Raw genomic sequence first — 20,257 nt, 5'->3', positions numbered from 1 at the left:
CTTATGCATTCTTTTTACTCCTCGTTGGAAGAATGGAAGTTTTCACAAACCAAGATCAAAACGTCCAGTCTGCTGTAAAAATCATAATAAAAAGACACGTTTTTACATGTGACATAAATAACACTACTTCTTGTTGTTCGTCGCCATCAGCACCGGAAAAGGAGTGGACTCAAAAACAACTTTACGTCCAACGACTTTGTGACAGAAGGAGTCAGTTCGTTGCCATCGGGGCGCAGCAGTTTCGCCTAAGAGTGCAAAGGATGCGCTGGCTTGAGATCCACATTGGAAAGCATGATGAAAAGACTCAGTGTCTTAGAAGCACGCCCTCCTGAGAGTGCTGCCAGACGTCAGTTTGGAACAGGCAGAGGCTCATCTCCAACACCCAGAGAGGACCCACTTCTCCTCCCCTCATCTACAGCTCCGGTGCCACTGTGCCAGTTCCAAGAGTAGACGGATGGCTTTTTCTCCCAGTCACGTCTCTATCTCCTTCACTTATCATTCCTTATCTACAGCTTCACCCGTCCAACATCTGACACTCGCCTGCCAGTTAAAGGAATGAAAGAGACTTCAATGATATTTGGAGTAAATCAAAACTGAACCGGAGTGAAGCCCGAGTGAAAACAGGAGTTACCGTGTGTACAGCTGAGGTTTCCCAGTCTGCCTGAACAGAGGCACAAAATCCAGAACCAAACAAATGAAAGACTTAGGAGTCCCAGTAAATGCATACTGTCACATTTAAAGGCTAGATAACGCTGTATTTAGTCATTTCTACAATTTATGTTGTTTTCATAGTTCATAGTTTTGTATTCTCACCAACTTTGTGAACACAGTAACTCAAGAAAGAAGTCACGTAGGATTTTCAAAACGATACCATAGGCGCGTCTACTTGGAGGCTGAGGGGTAGCGCTGGTCACCACCAGTGTTTTTAAATAAAGCCTTTGTATCCAAATAATGTCTCTGCATTTGGTTTATTATGTGATTTTCCCAAAAAAGGAATTCTCTTCAATATTTACTGGCAGTGACGGTGACACCGGGCAGCAGGAGCAACAAGTTAGAGAGCAGGCTTGTATATGTGCATGAAAAGGCTCCATGTTAATGCTAATGATGTGTTTGCTCTCACATGTCGTCCCCGTACCTTCCTGTGTTTGAACAGTGGACTCTGCATAGAAATTAAAACGGCCCAACTCCAGTCAGCTACAGTTGTTACTCGTCTGTGGAGTTTAAGCATCAGAATAAGAGTTTTATTATGGAGTCATAATGTTGAATTGTGTTAATGACAGTTACAGGTGTATATAGATATAACATAAATCTTTCCCATCCTACCCCGATTCTGGCTGTCTGTATCAGTGTCAGAGCTTAAAGAGATGGGGGGTTTGTAGGCAGACACACACCTTGGATGGGTCGGAGTCTGACACAGTATGCCCTTAAAATGATTATTATTACTTTGCAATGCTTTTCACTTCTGTTCATTGTTGTTTTTCAGATGACCCCAAAGCTGTTGTGGCCAATCTAACGGTAAGTGCTGTTTTTAAGATAATATAGGACCATGTAAGCTGTGTGGAGACAGAAAAGCATGTGCAGTGTTGTAAAAGAAAAAAATGATGCAAAGAAAGAAACATGAAATAGACGTGTCAGTCAGCTCTCTGCTCGTGTTGTTTTCTTGTAGTGTAAGAAAGCAGACCAGCACTTCAAAGCGTACTTGAAGCAGCACCTGCCAAAGAGACTGCACTACGCCAACAATCAACGCATTGAGGATGTCCATCTCCTGGTGGACAGGAAGTGGCACATTGCCAGGTACAAGAGGAACACTTAAACATGAAATACTCATACAGTACACACGAGGCAAACTTGAACACTCTAAGAGGAAGATTGTTTTTCCTGACTCTTATCCTGAAAACACAACTGGATCAATTTGACATACGCAGCTTGTTTTAGGCTGATGGACATTTTTTAATGAGAATATAATGAGCAGCAAAAATCTACGTAATGTCATAAAACGCTGTGTGAGACATGGCAGGATCCAAAACTCACAAACAGCTTTACTGCTGGATTCACTAAATACTGGGACCACAGAACACACAGCAGCAGCAATGAGGGAGACACAGACGGTATGCAGAGAGGTCAGACCTGGGGAACAAGATCTAACTCACAAGACAGGGACAAGCTGCACAGGACAGGAGACGGTCAAAGCAAAGCAGCAAGTATCACGAGGAGTTTAATAAAAGAGCAGTTAATATTTTAGAATAAAACCTACAGAGCATCAGATAAAATGGTTGATAAATCTTGTTTGATCGGACATCTTTAGGCTAGATATGGGATGAGAACTGTGTCCGTCCTCCCGTGGGCAGATACCGTCTCACATGACGCCCCACCTGACAAAGGACACGTGGAACTTCAGCTCAGGGTTTAAATCCGACTTGATCAGTTCTCTCAGTTGAGTCAGGGCACACAGTAATCACATACTCACTACAGAACTGTGAGGATGAATCTCCCTCAGCCTGCGTGGAAATCATGAAGAAGGTCCTCCTCAAAACTATTTCTTTGTCAGATGTCATCCAGGTGATAGTTTGGCAGAAATCCTTCTTCACGGTTTTAATGCTTATTTCTCACAGTGGTTATAGGTTGTAGAGCAGATAAAACAAAATGTTATTACCCATAGATTGTATATAAATGGATCCACATGAGGACAAATTATTAGTGCCTCTATTAAATTTAAAGTGTGTATCAAAAAAGTCCCATTTTACAAAAGAGCAACAGATTTTTAACAAAGCATTATTAGACATATGTTTTCTTTTGAAAGCATGAATTATTTCTATTCACACACAATAACAGAATTATTTCAGGAAAAGATGGCCAGGCTGGTTATTATTAGCCACTTGGAAAAACAGAGCTGTGCAATGATGTGCTTTATAAGACTCAGCTTGTAAAATCAAGTTGAGGGTCATCTATCAATTTACACACAGTATATAAAAATCTGCAAGTGTTTGAGCCGTCACCTGTGAAAGCATCATGACACAAACCAAGGAAAAATATTTAGAGTCGGGAAAAAGAAATTGTTGATCACTAAGCAGAAGATGGAGATACAGAGTTATCACAAGTGTCAAGAACTGGAGTAAGAAGTATCATCAAGCCACACAATACAGAACGAGCCTGATAGAGGTAAGAAGCAAAGATTTCAACGAGGTGTCCGATGACCCCAGAACAACTGCCAAGACACTCGGCAATGACTTAGCCAAGTCAGGAATTGTAGTCTCATAGGAGACCGTCACTGGAATCCTGAGCAGGAATGGACTGTGAGGTTGTAGAGTAAGCAAAACTGCAGAAGAGACACCATCAAGCCAGGCTGAAGTGTGCCCTGAAGAACCTGGAAAAAGATTATGCATATTGGAAGCATGTCCTTTGGTCAGATGAGACAATACTAGAGCTCTTTGGCCACAGAAATGTTGCTTGTGTTTGGAGAAAGTAGGGAGTACAACTATAGAGCACCGTCCCCACAGTGAAATATGATGGTGGGAGTATTATGCTGTGGAGATGCTTTAATGTTTTCTGGATTGGGAATCTGGTCAAGGTAAAAGGAATCATAAAGAAAGTAATCTGGGTCCTCATGTTAAAGAACTCTAGATCTCCAGAAGACCAAAGTGAATGTTAATGACTGACCTGCACAAAGCCCTCGAATCCCACTGAGAATCCCACAGTGGGGTGAACTGAACACCAACAGGACCATGCCAGAAGACCATCAAATCTGGAGGAGCTTGAGAGATTCTCCTAAGACGAATGGGCTGGAGTGACAGCAGGCCTTTATCAAGCAAGAAGGATACACAACCGACTCGGGAGGGGCTGTTAGTTTTTTGTGAAATAACTGTTTCTGTGTGCAAAGCGAGATCATCTAAGCATCCAAAATAAAACTAAAATGTTTATTTGGTCCATATTATGGTAAAAAAGGATATTTAAACATGGCATGCTTTAGTGGTGCAGGTCCAGGTAACACAGGTGGGCAGTTAAATGGTTAAATGACAACAGAGTGAAAAGAATAGTTGACCAGTGAGATGCTACAGATGCTGTTTTGTGCAGTTATGAATATTCGTGGTGATTAAGGACTTATCTTTTGTGGCTTGCGTGCAGGTTTGAAAACCACATGTCTGAAAGATTGTGAGAATATCAACCTAGGCACAAGTAGTTAAGGTGTGTAGTGGATCTGTCTGCCAGTAACTGGAGAGAGACCAAGTAAAATCAAGCAGCCTGCTTACTTTAAAGGAGTTTTCATTTAGTTTGAATTTGCTGCTCCTGCTATCCAAAAAGCTGCTCTAACGTCGCGTACAGTTGGTGTTGATGTGGCGTTTTCAGCCCACCCAGCGCCGAGGCTTTTACTGCACATCTTGGATCACTTAAAAACACATTTTATGCCAACGTGCGCTGCTATCAACGCATCATTAACACATGCGGTGCTGAAAAGCTGTACGATGTGGCGTCCCGAATCACACGCACACGGTAAAGAAAAAAAAACACGCTTGCATTTTTCAAAAGAGCAGCTGCTGAAAGTTTAATGAGGCTCTAAGATGAACTGTGACAGGCGTTTGATACAGAGCGGTGAAAAGTCTTACTGCAGCGATCCAGTGACAAAGAAAACGATGAAGTCATCCTGAGTGAAAGTGAAAACAAACCACAGCAGCTAACTCTGTGTGTGTGTGTGTGTGTGTGTGTGTGTGTGTGTGTGTGTGTGTGTGTGTGTGTGTGTGTGTGTGTGTGTGTGGGTGGGTGTGTGTGTGTGTGTGTGTGTGTGTGTGTGTGTGTGTGGGTGTGTGTGTGTGTGTGTGTGTGTGTGTGGGTGGGTGTGTGTGTGTGTGTGTGTGTGTGTGTGTGTGGGTGTGTGTGTGTGTGTGTGGGTGGGTGTGTGTGTGTGTGTGTGTGTGGGTGTGTGTGTGTGTGTGTGTGTGTGTGTGTGTGTGTGTGTGTGTGTGTGTGCGGGTGGGTGTGTGTGGGTGGGTGGGTGGGTGTGTGTGCGGGTGGGTGTGTGTGTGGGTGGGTGTGTGTACTTGCATTGGTCTCGTCTGTAACGCCACCTAACGTTAAGCTGTGGTACACTGCAGGACGGCCACTTTGTCTCACACACGGCTGCTAAATGAAAGAGATCTCTGAGGTTTGTGTGCAGCTCTGATAGGCAGAGCAGGCTAATCGTTGGCACTGCAGTGGAAGCAGAGGTACAGTGCTAACACACACTCTCATACACACACACACACGAGTGCAGGCACATATACGTTAGTGTCTGTGAATCTCAAACCAAAAACTGTTCACACCAAATGAAAAGATGTTTGTCTTGTTTCCCCCGTCACCTTGTCATTTACATTTTCGACGTGCCTGTGGCTTCAACCCCCCCCAACACACACACACACACACACACACACACACACACACACACACACACACACACACACACACACACACACACCCTTGAGTATATGACTGGGAGTACTGTTTTAATGGACATATGTCTGTGAAGGTTCTCAGTAATCCAGGTCATCGTAGTCAAAGGAGCTTGCAAAGAAAAGCGTCTGGACTTCTTTAAGTTGCTTGAAGACGTTTCACCTCTCATCCGAGAAGCTTCTTCAGTTCTAAGGTCAAATGGTGGAGAGTCCCAGATTTAAACCCAGTGGGAGTTTCCCCCCACAGAAGGACAAAAGGACCCCTGATGATCCTCTAATCGCCTGAGCCAAGGCGTGAAAACGGGTGTGGGTCCCAATCCACAGCATGTCTTTATCCTGTCTTCCTTCTCTCACCCCAACCGGTCGCAGCAGATGGCCCCGCCCCTCCCTGAGCCTGGTTCTGCCGGAGGTTTCTTCCTGTTAAAAGGGAGTTTTTCCTTCCCACTGTTGCCAAAGTGCTTGCTCATAGGGGGTCATATGATTGTTGGGTTTTTCTCTGTATCTATGAAGCGCCTTGAGGCGACTTATGTTGTGATTTGGCGCTATATAAATAAAATTGAATTGAATTGAATTGAAATCAGCCAGGGTTTCGGGTGAGCTCATTGTGAAACCTGGCCCCACCCTATCATGTGATTTCCTGAGGTCAGATGGCCCAGGATGTGAGTGAGCGTTAAGGCATCTGAGAAGGATCTCAAAACTGGATTATAGATGGCAGACAGTTGGTGTCGTAAGCCCCGCCCCTCTGTTGGACATAAATGGCTTCTTTCACTCCTCTTTCAAACCATCTGTCCTCTCTGTCCAAAATGTGAACATTGGCATCCTCAATGAGTGACCTTTGACCTTTAGATGCAGATGGACTGCTGAGTCTTGTCCTGTGGAGGTGGCTCTTCTGTGTTGTGCCATGCGCTTGTGAAGTGGCTGTTTGGTCTCTCCAATGTGCTAGATTAAACTCCCCTAAAGAGAGCCCATGAGGTTGCCAGACCTCTAGTGGAATGCGCACGCAAGGAGGCTGAAGGCCCCTGCTAGTATAGGCCAGGGCAATTGGAGAGACGCTATTTAGACACAGGCTTTCCCGTATGTGGTTTAGCCCAGGACACGAACAGCTGGTCACTTTGTCTGACACTCTGGGTTCTGTCCATATAAATGCGCAGAGCACGGACTGGACACAAGGTATGCAGCCGCTGTTGCTCCTCTAAGGAGAAAGCGGTGGGTAAAAGGCCGGCAGTTCTATAGGGGAACATGTGCCGACAACCTTTGGGATGAAGGCGGGGTTGAGCCGCATACTGACCCTCATATTATCCGAGGAGAACTGAATGCATGGCTGATGCACTGAGAGAGCGTGGATCTCTCCTACACGCTTAGCTGAAGCTAAAGCAATTAATAGAGCCGTCTTCAAGGACAGAAATGGTGGAGAAGGCTTTACCCTTATCAATCAGGGCCTGAAGAAATGACAGAATCATTGCCACAGAGCACTGAAAAGGGATGGCCTGTGATTCTAAGCACCAGCTTTCAAACACACGCCACTTGTGCTCATATAGCGTCCTAGTAGACAATGGTATGAACACTGAATAGTGTCGATAACACTATGAGGGAGCCCCACTGTGTTCAGGTTAAACCACTCACAGGCCAAGCCCATAGAGCTAGCCTCTCTGGGTGGGGGTGGAATATTTCCCCCTGTGTCTGAGACAGAAGGTCTCTGCGTAGTGGTAACGGCCAAGGTACCGCAAGGCACAGCAGCTGAAAAACCTCCGCCAGCCAGTGCTTCCCTGGCCAGTGTGGGGCTATCAGGATCATATAGTGGCCTCTCTCTCTCACTCTGGCCAGAGTTGGAGAAATGAGGGCCACTGGGGGAAAAGCATAGAGGAGGGTTCTCGGCCACTCGTGAGCTAGAGCATCCACCCCGAGTGGAGCTCTCTGATCATGCAGCGAGTAAAACAGGGGACACTGAGCATTCTCCCTGGATGCATAAACGTCCACGGTCGCCTGACCGAATCGCAGCCAGATCTGCTTCACCACCTCTGGGATTCCCGACACGTGAGTTGCACGTGAGTTGCTCTCAGCGACAGCAGGTGGACACTGCTCCTGACTATCAGTCTGTGTGCCAGTGTGTATAACTTGGGGGACCCCAGACCCCCTGTCTGTTGATGTAGGCCACAACAGTGGAATTGTCTGACCTCACTAAAACATGATGACCTCTCAGCCAAGGGAGAAAATGTTTTAGCGACAGGTGAACCGCCAGCAGTTCCAGACAGTTTATGTGGGTGGAGCGCATGTGAGGGCCCCATTCCCCATTCACTGTTCTGCCTTCGTGGGTGTCCCCCCAGCCTGAAAGAGAGGCATCTGTGGAGACCACCTTCCTGGCTGAAACCGCCCCCATGGCAACGCCCTGAGACAAGAAACCTGGTTTCTTCCACTCGTGGAGAGTGAGTGAACAGTCTGCAGAGACTCTCATGCGACGGTGGCTGTCTCGGTGAGGGTCTAGTCCCCGCGAGCCCACCCAGCGCTGAAAGCCTCTCATGTGCAGGCGTCCCAGTGTTATCGCTAGAGTGCTAGAGATGACCGTGTGGTCGCTGTTCTCTCTGGGGACAGAAAAGCTCTCATCCGGAGGGAGTCTAGGCTGAGCCCTATGAAAGTAATGCATTGAGTTGTCCTCATGTGATGTGGAAATAAGCATTCCTCAGGTCGATTGATGTGAACCAGTCGCCCGCTCGTACAAACTGTAGCAGCGAGGCGTGCGTCAACATCCTGAACTTGTATGTCCTTAAATGCCGGTTCAGGGCACAGAGATCCAGAATGGCTCTCACCCCCCTCCCCCCTTTCTTTGGCACAAGGAAATACCTTGAATAAAATCCGCTGTGCATTTCCTCAGGAGGGCCAACTCTTATAGCTCCTTTGTCTCTCAAGGTGGAAATTTCCTCCAGGAGAAAACTGGCGGACTCGCCCAGAGCACGGGAGTAAATGATTTCTTTGAAATGTGGTGGAGCGACATTGAATTGCAGCCTTTTCCAATGTCCTCAGCACCCATGCTGACTGAGTGCAGGTAGCCCAGCTCTTTATATGGAGAGACAAGGGGCTCACTGGTGACTCCACCTAAGATAGCGTTTTGGCGCCACCTTGTGGTTGCAGGGCAAAACATACGCCATTTCGGTGTCCCGTCACCTCTGTCACAGGTGAGGGAGGTGACGGGCTCATCTGTATTATCACAGCTGTGGAAACATGATCCTCCACGTGCTGCGTTATGGCAGACATTGGTCTGTTTTTCAGCATGTTTGATTTTTTTACAACACTCGACAGCGCCCTCGGCAAACTGTCTAGATGCACGTGTCGGGGCTTTTTTAATACAGAATGCATGAGAGAAGTGCTCGTGAAACAACACTGTGAACTTTGGCTCTCTTTCCCTCTGGCGGGTCCAGTGACAGGAATGCCGGGCCGAGTTATGCACTCTGTGTGGAACATGTCCCGTTGAACTTGCTCTGGAACGGAGCTGGGAGGCGGCAGAGCGGCCCATGAAGGGGGGAAACTGGGTTCGCTCCCGCCTAGAGAAGAGGCTGTCAGGCCGGCCGCTTCTTCCTCCTCACGATCGCGGCAGCGAGGGGAGGAGGAGGGGCCGCTTGAATTCTGGCCTGAGGAGACTGCTTCCGAGTCCATGGATTCTTAGGGGTCCCAGCAGCCTGGGGGGCTGTCTGCGTCTTAGGCACTTTGGGGATCTTGAAAGCGGGGACCGGGCGAGACGCTGCCTGCGCAAATGACTGGGCCCTCCTCAGCAGGCAGAGTTTCAGAGCCTCATCATCTCTCTTTTTTTCCTCACATCTCTTCTGCATGAATGTAACAGCCGCACCGAAGAGACCTTGAGGGACGACAGGGGTGTCGCGGAGTTCCTCTTTCTCCTTAGTTGTCAGGTTGTTGAGCCCGAGCCAGCGTGCTCGCTCCTGAAGAACCACGAGGCCCATGGCTCTCTGCCCAGGCGGAGGACGTGGTCAGTTATAACGCAGAATATCTTCCCACACTGTGGTATCTGCTTTAGCTGTCATGTCCTCTTCTAGCTCAGCTTGGTAAGCCATTAACATAGAGGAGGTGTTGTGGGTTCTTACTGACAGAGCCGCTGCCTTGTAGCACTTATCTGTAAGGCTAGACTGGAAGCGGTCTGTTTTGGAGGGGAGGGATGGAGCCGATGAGGACAGAGACGTCTTCGGGTGAAGATGGCTCGTTACCAATGGCTCTACTTGTGGCATCTGGCGGAGACCGATAGACTCCATCCCCTCAAAATCCAGCAGGGAGCTCCCCGCGATGGGGTGTTTCTCGCTGTAAGGTTTTGCTTTCCACGTCACTGCTATCTCATCGAGTAGCTCAGGAAAAACAGGCAACACATGCTTCTGCGTCTTTTTCGCCTTCGGCAATTTCTTACCGTCAAAACGAGATTTTACAACCTCTGTTTGTGTGGTGGGCCACGGGATGTTGAGCCTAGCGGCTGCGCGCTTGCACATATCCTGCATGTCGAGATCCAGGGGAGACGGCGGTGTCGGTTTTTCAACCTCGCCGGTGGCCAAGGGTTTTGCAGCCCAGCTGATGCTAGCCAAGGAGGTGGAATCTTCTTCCTCGTTGTCAGACAGCAGGAGCTCCGAGTCAGCCGACTCATCTCCGTCCTCGTTAGCATCTCCTCCCCGGGTGACTTCAGCATGGGGGAAAAACTCACATTCTCCGTGTGCCTCCAGCGATGGGAAAACAGTCGCGATGGGCTGAGGGTCTGCCTCTGCCCAGTTCTGCCCTGGCTTTGTGGCCAAATCATCGGGCATCTCAATTTCTCCTTGCACCGCAGCAGCCTCACACAGCAAAGGGTCGCCACCCGACAGGTTAGCCTGGCAAGCTAGCCTGCGGCGGAGTAGTTTGCGTGGGAAAGCCGCGCAGTGGATACAGTCGTGTGCGGGTGTCAAGGCAGCCTGAGCGTGAGATAAGCCTAGGCATGCCACGCACACGGGGTGTGTATCCCCAGCAGAAATTTTCTTGCCACAAGGACAAAGTTTTGCAACTTCGTTGTTAGTCATAGCCATGGTTAGCTAGAGGGTTGCACATGTTAGCGAGACCGACACTGAGTGTGGAGAATATTGCTCAGCTAGCGTGGGGTGAAAAGTAATGCTACTTTACTACAGGTATTGCTACCTAATGTGTAAAACCACTAGCGCCGAAGGGTATTGCTACCTGTCGGTGAAGCTAGTGGTACCTTTATTAGCAAAGTGTTGCTACTTCACTTTGGGAAAATATTGCTACTTCCCAGGGTGAAAGTATTGCTACTTGACACCAACACTAGCTACAGAACAGTATTGCTACTGCTTGTATGCTAGTGGACAACTGAAATGCTGGGAACAAAGCGCCCAGTGACCAAGTTGTTCACTTGAATTTGTGGACAGTTTAGCTTAGCACCCAGTAGCACAGTTGTCTTACAGGCTTCTGTGAGAAGCGAGAAGAGGTTTTTCAATCACATCTGACGCCATGTCAGCCTATTATATATGGAGGCACTAGCCCCTCCTGACATGGGCGTCACTTAGCCAGCCTGTAAGGGCTGGCGTAATGGTATTTCAGCTTCTGAGGAGGTCACGCAGAAGGCGTTCCCCGTAGTGAGACACAAAACGAAAGCTATGAAAGAGAACTCTCCTGAGTTTCTCTGATACACAGGCTACATAGGGGATGACAATGTTGTTGCATCTGTCTTTCTTATCCTCCCTCGCTGGTGTCTGATCTTCTTTTCTGTGCATCTTTGCTGACTTTAAGAACGCCCATTTAGGATATCCGCATGTTTTGAGTGCTTCCTTTACATGTGTGTGTTCCTTCTTTTTCCTTCAGGCTTAGAGGGAACATGTTCTGCCCGGTGGTGTAGGGTCCTGATTACTCCAAGTTTGTGTTCCAGAGGGTGATGGGAATCAAAGAGGAGGTACTGGTCCGTGTGTGGGCTTCCGGTAAACTTCGATGTTGAGGTTGCCGTTCTCTTCAATGTGCACGGCGCAGTCCAGGAAAGGCAAACAGTCGTCTTTTGTGTCTTCCCTGGTGAACTTGATGTTTTTATCCAAGGCGTTAATGTGCACAGTGATTCCACTTCTTGTGTTTTGATTTTGACTCAGGTGTCGTCTACATATCTGTACCAGTGGCTGGGTACTCTCCCTTTAAAAGAGCCAAGAGCCTTTCTTTCCATTTCTTCCATGTAAAGGTTGGCTACAATAGGTGACACGGGGGAGCCCATGGCACAGCCATGTTTTTGTTTTAATGGACACCTAATAAAAAGTGGTTTCTTTTTTTCAATTAGAGGACTTTGGCTCGTATTGATTGAAGGACTAAAGTAGGTGGATAGGGACAACACACTGAAGGGCAGCTTCAGGACTGAGGACACTGTCATGATGTTGTAGATGTATGAAGACTACAGAACCAGAAACACAGGATTCATTTGCTACATGTTAAGCTAAGTTGCTCAATAACAAATGAACTGCATCCATGAGAGGTTTTACACTGAACAGACTGAATAGCCTGGTTCCTGCAGCAGCATTTAAAAACGTTACCTCACCACCACCATGTTGTTGTTGGAGCTATAACCAGAGGGTGGACTGCTAGACTAAGACTACGGCTACATACAAACAGAAATACGTACTAATCAGTTCTAAGTAACAGATGAAAGAAATGCTAGAATTACACTTACAAAAATGGGGACAGACACTTTCTGGATGGTCTGCACAACATGGCAACACCTGGTGTTTATCATAAAGTAACCAACAGTGCAAACTCCACTGAATACGACCATCACCGGTCTACAGCCAAAATGTGCTCACTGAAGTTGATGTATATAATTGTTGGTTTGCTCTAGTTTTCGTGATATGGTTTTAGGTCAGGTTTAAACCAAAAGTGCTTAACTAAAACCAGAAGTTACTAAAATCCATTTTGAGCCTTGAATTTTTAGATATAATCAAACATTCACACCTTTGGATGAAATTGGTCCGTGCGAATTGAAATTGTATTAGGTAGATGAGAGAGATGATGAGATAGCCTTTATTTGTCAGTTGCAGGTCTTTTGCCCACAACCGAGATGACAGACCTTGCCGACCGTACATACAATACACAAACATCACATTGGGGAGACAGGTCAGACTAGGTAGCGAGGAAAAAAACATCGAAATGTGTAACACAGAAGGATAATACAGGAATGCACAGATATCAACACACCATAGCACAATAAACACAGACAGCAGCATGGGAAAGAGTTCCAGTGTGTACACCTGATCTGGGACCGCTGCAATCTTCGACTGCGCCTCCAACTGACCCGATAGTCCAAATCAGAGGGGAGGTAAGCGTTGGAGGTGGTGTTGGATCCGGGGTAGGGAGAGTTCAGCTGAGACGGTGTCCTTCGCCCTGCCAGGCTAAGTAAACAGTCTTCCAGCCAACCCAGGTGGCCTTGCATGGAATAGGAAGGAACAGACTCAACACAGTCGTTATCAGGGTGTTTTGTTCAGCTCCGGCCTTGCGGCTGGCGCCAAAGGGGCATCCGCATAAATGATGGTATTTTTACTTTAGTGCGAACAGCTCATATGAATTTCAAAGCAGTTCTACAGTCCAACACTTGTCTCTCAATCTCCCGTTGGAGAACCGCGAGCTTCGCCATACTTGCGTTCTGTGATGTTGTCATTTCTTGTGCTCAAGGAGCCAATTTCTGAGAACTCACAGCAGTGTGCCTCCCCAAGATGTCATCCGATTTGCGCCCAGAGATGTTATTCCGAGCTAGCCCTTCCGAGATGTATCCAGTCTGCAGTCAGAGATCTTATTCTGAGTATTCACAGCAGCCGTAGCCTCTCCAAGATCTTATCCCTGCTGCACTCAATCAGCCCATTTTGAGAAACTCACGCCTCGTCCCATCGTTCCAATCCCAGCGGGCAGCCTTGTGGGGGTTTGAACAGCCGGTTCCGCTTTCTTCATTCTCCGATAAGTCAGGGCCAAGCCAGCTCCGATCAGCCAGAACCCTGTTACCATGGTTCCGAATAGGTAGATATCTTCAGCACTCAGGCTCACCAAGCCCAAACTTCTCGTTGAGAAAGGGGTGTCAATTGCATTTAGGGACCAGTTGATCAAATCCATAATTCCTCTTTTAGGTTTTAGAGAACAGACTGTGAGAGAGTGTTCCAGGGAAAATACAAAAAAAAAACACGAGACAAGGACATAAGCAGGGAAGATAAGGGAGAGGAGAAAAAGTGCCTCCGCCTCCTCCGAGAGCCAAAGAAGAAGTAGGAAAACATAACTGCCAAATTTCAAAAGTCGTGATATTATGGTACTTGATCTTTTGACCTCTACCATGACCTTGTAGTTTACCTTCTTAGTATCAGGAAATCTGTAATGCAAATTAAAGTTACGTGTTTGTAAAGAATATTCTAATATCCCTCATATTTGCTACTTTCTTTCACAGTGTGCCATTAAAAGTTCTGTGAAATGCTTCTAAAATCTCTATTTTGTTCTGTTTGTGAAGTGAAACTGTGAAAGGTGTGAAAGTAAAAGTTGCAGTTTGAGGTTTTTCATGCAGCAGCTTCTTTGTAACTGATGCAATGTGACAACAGACAGAAACTTCCAGCAACCGCTTAGTAACTGGTCAACAAATATGTCATTTTCCATAACAACCAGAAGTTCCAGAGGGTTCACTGACTCTAGGCCTGTGTGACTGAGGCCTTCAATAATTAGATAAAGTCAGTAGTGGACACACACATAGACAGGCGAGTGAGGAGTCCTGCAGATCTACATATCATCATTTAGTGTTTCATAATCAGGCTTCTCTCTGTCTTCGTTTTTTAAACAACGATTTATTGATTTTTTGGAAACAATACAAACAGCAACAAATCAGCACAGCCCAATACAAATGATGAATTTTATTTAAAAGCTCTGGGGTAGATTGCAGCAATCTATGTACGATTCTGGAATGGCGTTCCTGCAGTTGGTTACAGGAAAACATTTTCTTGGCAGATCTAAAATTTTAGACCATGCTTCTGTACTAAGCTCAATTTCAATGTCGGTTTCCCATCAAACCCTGGCCTTATCGGTGGTTACAAAATTCGGAGACAATAATTTCCCTATAACAAAAAGAGGTACATTTCTTTTTTGTGATTATTTCCTCATTAAATTTAAGGAGAAAGCTTTCAACAGGATTCAAAACAGGTTGACTGGCTGGAAATTTAAGGGACTTTACAAAACGTCTTACTTGCAGAAACCCGAAGAAGTGTTTCAGCTTTATTACTAATCAGAGGCTGTAGTGCACTAGAAAAACCTCTTCTTCCAACGTGGGCAGCAATATTGTGCCAAACCTTAAATATTAAGTGTAGACATCAAAATAAAATTATTTCTGACACCAAGACGAAGGTCATCCAGATCAATAGATAAAAGACAAAGAGGCGAAAGAGGGTCACAGCACCAGGTATCTATGGGTGGTTTGCCTTGGTGTAAAAAGGAAGATAACCACCCTGAGGTTATTTGTGAAGCCCAGTAATAATATAGAAGATTAGGAACTCTCTGTCTTCTATGTTTAGACTTTTTCTAAGTTGCTACACAATGAAGAAAGGTCAAAGTGAGACAAGAAGCTTAGAATTTAAAATCAACTACCTAAACAGTGTATGTAGGTGTAAATTGTAAGAAACTGAATAACCTGGAAACAGTCGCGGCCAGCAAAACAGTCGGCTATTTTTAATCCTCATCTTTGGATTCGGCACATAAAAAAGCCACAAGAAATAACTGAACTCAGAGCTGTGGTGTGAAAGACAGCCTGTTTCAGCAAGTCTGTCTGTACAAGCGTCCACATCTCTAATTTTATATCATACTAAAGTTATTGAGTTATAAAGAAAAATCAAACATTTGTTTTAAAGGGAGAAATTAGCTATAAACAACAACACAGCCAAACACATGCACAAATGTTCGTTGTGAGTAGAGGGATGATAGAGGGATTATATGGGCACTATTAGTTTTTGGCATATTTATGTTAGCTGCTTTTCTCAGGCCTGAGCTTGTTAACCAGTAAATCATATGACAACCTATTTTGACACTTACGATACAACAGTTACACCAGCCACATGTAGTTTAGCAAATGATTATACTTCATTCGATTCCTGTTAAACGATGTTTATGTTTGCATGATTAAATTTTGCTCCAGCAGTGGGTTTGAGGGAAATAAAGAGATGTGTCTTAGTTATTTTGTGGTTGCTGTAGCTCAGGAGGAAGAGCAGGTCACCTACTGATCAGAAGGCCCTGGCTTCTCCACTCTGCATGCCAAGTATCCTTGGGCAAGATACTAACCTCAAGTTGCTTTCTGATGCATCCATCAGAGTTTGCATGTAGTTAGAAAACACTAAGTGTAGAGAAAGTGAATGTGGCATGTTGTATAGAGCACTTTGAGTACTCTGGGAGAGTAGAGAAGCGCTATAGAAGAATCAGTCCATTTATCAATGTCAGCAGAAGGTGACATTATTAGAAAAACAATAAGCATTTTTATATATCTGTCACACAGTTTGGCTTCTTTGTTGCCAACCTTAGCAACACTGATGGTAGAAACAAAGTTCGTCACTGTCCTCTTGGTTACGAATGAGAGAAGATACCTCTGTCATTACAGGAAGGTCCTTGAAGGCAGGAGGCACTGTGGCTTTGCTGGAGATCATGGATATGACAATAAGATCAACAGCATGCAGGTATCTGTTTACAAGATTCCCTTTGTATTCACAATACCAGCTCAGCTTTCTAAAACATCAGCTAGGAACAGCGTACACGCACTGTGCACACGGTTACACACTGAAACCGGTATTAACCTCCTCGGACCTGGCGTCCACATATGTGGACATCACATTTTGGGTTATTTAGACCAAAATACTAAATTTTGCTCTACAAGGGCCTGATACTCACTTACGAGGACATTATACTGCCACTGTTATACCAAAATTTTAAACGAATATCCTCATATGTGGATCTCATTTTTATTAGAAACAAAAATCAGGTAAAAAAAAAAATCTGGTAATTCTTTGTTTTTACATTGATCAGGTCCCAATCAGCCCAAATATCAAAGAGAAATTAAAAATGTATGCCGTGGAAGAGTTCGGGTCTCAGGAGGTTAAAGCTCAGACTGTCTAAACATTCAATTTCAACATTTATAAATATTGTTATAAGGTAAAGACCCTCCAATAATACAGAGAAAATGACCCCCTATGAGCAAGTTGTTGCTTAGGCAACAGTGGGAAGAAAAAACGCCCCTTTAACAGGATAAAACCTCCAGCAGAACCGGGGGGGTGCAGACACGTGCCGTACTGGTCAGGGATGAGGGGAGGAAGACAGGAGAAAGACTTCCTGTGGAAGAGAGCCGCAGTGTGTAAACACAAAGTGAGTGAAGAAGAAATGCTCAATGCATCATGGGAACCCCCCAACAGCACAGGCCTAATGCAGTGTAAATAAGTGAGGATTGAGGGGCACCTGATCCAACCCTAACTACAACTAACTGCTAATTAACCTAATTACCAACAACTGAGAAGGTGTCTGAATCCAAGCTGGAAGCAAACAAACAAAAAGACAGTATGTGCACATTTCATAAACATTACAGGAACTTTAATCGTCTTCTTAAATACATGAAATGTAAGAAGGAATAATAATAAGTAGAAGACAGGGAACTAATTTATAAAAAACAATTAAATATTCTTGAGATTTCTGAGGAAAAAGCCCAGAGATTCTTCCCACAATATAAGGCAACTGTCTTTATTTATGTAATGAAATGTATGCAAATGTAGAATAGCCTTTTTTTAAACTCTTGTTAAAAACTTCCGATATATCAAACATTTTCTTGCATTTGTTGTAACAAACTAACCCGTGTGATGAACTTTTGCTTCCAGACTATTTTCGTTGGCTATGGGCCCACGTTTAAGTTCAAGACTAAAGTTCCAGCCTTTGAAAACATCGAGCTTTATAACGTAATGTGTGGTGAGGAGTCCCTTTTTTTCCATCTGCATTTCTGTGTTCAGGTGTCTGGGTGTGTTTTGATATCTGATATTTTTCCACAATAAGAATGCGTTAGCTGATGTTTACGTGTGTGTGACGTCTTTAGTCTGATTTCAGTCACATTTGTCCCATTCTTAGATCTTCTAGGTTTGAAACCGGCCCCTAATAATGGAACTCACGGCAGTCTGAACCACCTGCTAAGAACCCCCCCGTACAGACCCACCATGGCAGAGGAGGTCTCCAGACCAACAGCGTCTGGTGTTGTACCTGCAGGAACAGACAGCTTGGGGTGCAGCTGCGATGAAAAGGTCAGCCACGATGACTCAGAGGCAGACCTGAGCCCAACTTCCTGTCAGTCCCTGAAGGGAATTCTGTTCTTCTATTTTTCTAAACCTCTTCTAGTCTATTTTTTTGTCTTTTTTTTAAATTTCTCAACTCAATCATATGTTCAGCACATGCAGCAACATTCTTGGCTGTACATCCATATTGTCACACTTGGCAAAATTCCTCCCATCTTCTGCTGCTCAATTTGGTGCTTGTATGAATTGCAGTCTCAATTTCTGAGACTCACAGGAGTAGCACCCCACAGTCTGGGCTTTCTCCTCTGTCATCAGCACACCATGTTCACTGACAGAACTCATACTAACTGGATATTTTCTCCTTTTTTGGGCCAAACTCTAAAGATGGTTGTCCAGGAAAATCCCATGAGATCAGCAGTTTTTGAAGTGACCTCAGCGCCTCTTTTTAAAACTCCCTCTTCTTCACTTTTGGCCTAAAAGAGTTGACTCTAAAATTGTTTCCATAGGCCAAATTAGCCCCTTACAAAGTATGACTAACCTGCATGTATGACTGGCCAGATGCCAAACATTCGCTTGACTTTTAAATCCCACAAAAGGATCCATCTGGTCAGCTTATTTACTTAATTAAATTTTTTTTATAAGGTGCCATATGACAGCAGCAGTCCCCAAGGTGCTTTATATTTTAGGCTAAAAACCCTACTATAATACAGAGAAGCCCCACACAACCAGAAGACTCCCTATGAGCAAGCTCTTTGGCGACAGTAGGAAGGAAAAACTCCCTTTTAACAGGAAGAAACCTCCAGCAGAACCAGGCTCAGGGAGGGGCGGGGCCATCTGCTGCGACCGGTTGGGGGTGAGAGGAGGGAGACAGCACAGAAGATACACCATGAAAGAGAGATCAGCATTAAACGTGTGCTGTATAAACACACACACAGAGAAAAGAACAGCAAACATCCAGAACAAGGTGCTGTGAGAGATTACAGAGAGCCTGAAAGGGCCCTGACATCATGGAAGTGAGCCTGCGATGTCACGAGACACCAGACTGAATCCAGAGAAGAACAAGTTCTTTAGGGTTCTGAACCATCCTCCTGACAGGTACCCTGAAACACTAGACTTTATTTCCCGTGCTAATAACAGGATCATCACTTGAAACTAAATGCAGCCAGCATTTAGAGTGGGATGACAAATATAAATTCTGTGTTCACACAGACACTGTCCACACTGCAATATATCCACAGCAACATAACAAAGACCCTAAGAGGTCGACCTGGGCCGGAACAAACCGGACCCACTGAGGCCACGAGCCGCAGGAGGCAAGGAGTAGCTTTTGACTGCCCAAGGTCAACCAGGAAATATCAGGACACCAGAGTTCAGGCATATTTAGTAATACGGCTTTGTTCTGGCACCTCTCCCTCCATGTACAAACATGAAATCTAGAGGAAGGAAGAGCAGTAACAAGAGCTGCTCACAGAAGAAAGCAGGCATCGGTGCCCAGAGATACGAAGCTCATGAAATTGAATAAAGCGTGAAAGGAGGTGCAGGGATGCAGAGAGGCTGCAAGAACATGGTAACTGTAGGCTGAAGCGCTCAGCTGAGACATCAGCGTGTCTTTGTGTCTGATTGTTTTATGAGTTCTTTAAGGAATGCAAGAAAGTTTTTATCAAGTATGTATTCAAGTCAGTAACACTTTTTTGGCCCATCGGAGGTGTCAGCACAGATGCTCTTTATACGAAACATATTAGAACTACGAGGACAAGAACTACAACCCTTTAACATTGAAGGTGACGTAGAGCCCAGTTTATCTGTACTGGTGCGGTGAAACTTTCTGTTAGTGCACAGAAGTTGACCAACATATTTCACTCACTGGCCCCACGTCCTTATTTGAGGTTTGACACCGTTTTAGTAGATAAAGCTGAATGGCTTGGACATGAGCTGTGGTTTGGGGAAGACCTCGAAGGGGACTGGTGGCAGCTCCCGGGCCTGGCAGATCCTCATGGACTACAACAGAAATGAAGAAGTTAAAGAATTAAAAAGGGGAGGGAGGGTGGGGCACATAAACGAGAGCGAACAGCTTGTGGAGCTGGGGGAACATGTGTAGATGAGGACCAGAAGGAGGCGTGTTTGGAGGCGTGGTCCAGCTCCTGAAATTCAGATACTTTATCTCCAGTTAATCCCTGAGATTTGGTAACACCCCCCCCCCCCCCATAAAAACAAAAAGAAATTGTATGGTAATTACTTTTGTAGATAGTGAAAACATTTTATTGTTTATCTGTCGCAGCAGATGGCCCCGCCCCTCCCTGAGCCTGGTTCTGCTGGAGGTTTCTTCCTGTTAAAAGGGAGTTTTTCCTTCCCACTGTCGCCAAAGTGCTGCTCATAGGGGGTCATGTGATTGGTGGGTTTTTCTCTGTATCTATGAAGCGCCTTGAGGCGACTTATGTTGTGATTTGGCGCTATATAAATAAAATTGAATTGAATCGTTGGTTTCTGGCCCTCGGACCTTATTTGTAACACCCTTAAAGTTCCCTGGCCACTCTACCCTGACCCAAGCTTGTTTTT

General features: G+C 45.5%; 1 protein-coding gene and 1 pseudogene across 4 annotated transcripts in view; one reads left to right on the top strand and one right to left on the bottom strand.

The window, feature by feature from the left end:
* enpp2 (ectonucleotide pyrophosphatase/phosphodiesterase 2) overlaps positions 1 to 20,257 on the top strand; it is a 76,578-nt gene that overhangs the window by 47,176 nt on the left and 9,145 nt on the right. For all 4 annotated transcript variants that reach the window (XM_086310211.1, XM_086310210.1, XM_086310209.1 and 1 more), the window contains exons 14-18: positions 1,484 to 1,515; positions 1,667 to 1,794; positions 16,036 to 16,111; positions 17,297 to 17,384; positions 17,541 to 17,710. In XM_086310211.1, coding sequence (XP_086166337.1) covers positions 1,484 to 1,515; positions 1,667 to 1,794; positions 16,036 to 16,111; positions 17,297 to 17,384; positions 17,541 to 17,710 — 494 coding nt within the window. The remainder of the gene's footprint in view (positions 1 to 1,483; positions 1,516 to 1,666; positions 1,795 to 16,035; positions 16,112 to 17,296; positions 17,385 to 17,540; positions 17,711 to 20,257) is intronic.
* LOC147318320 (uncharacterized) lies at positions 8,972 to 9,652 on the bottom strand (annotated as a pseudogene).

Source organism: Aulonocara sp. 'chitande type north' Nkhata Bay, linkage group LG11 (assembly GCF_057382095.1).
Source record: "Aulonocara sp. 'chitande type north' Nkhata Bay isolate Kocher_YH1m ecotype deep benthic linkage group LG11, A_spYH_male_GT1.1, whole genome shotgun sequence".
Classification (NCBI taxonomy): Eukaryota; Metazoa; Chordata; class Actinopteri; order Cichliformes; family Cichlidae; genus Aulonocara; species Aulonocara sp. 'chitande type north' Nkhata Bay.
The sequence above is the reverse complement of the archived record's forward strand: the minus strand, read 5'-3'. Positions and strand labels throughout refer to the sequence as shown.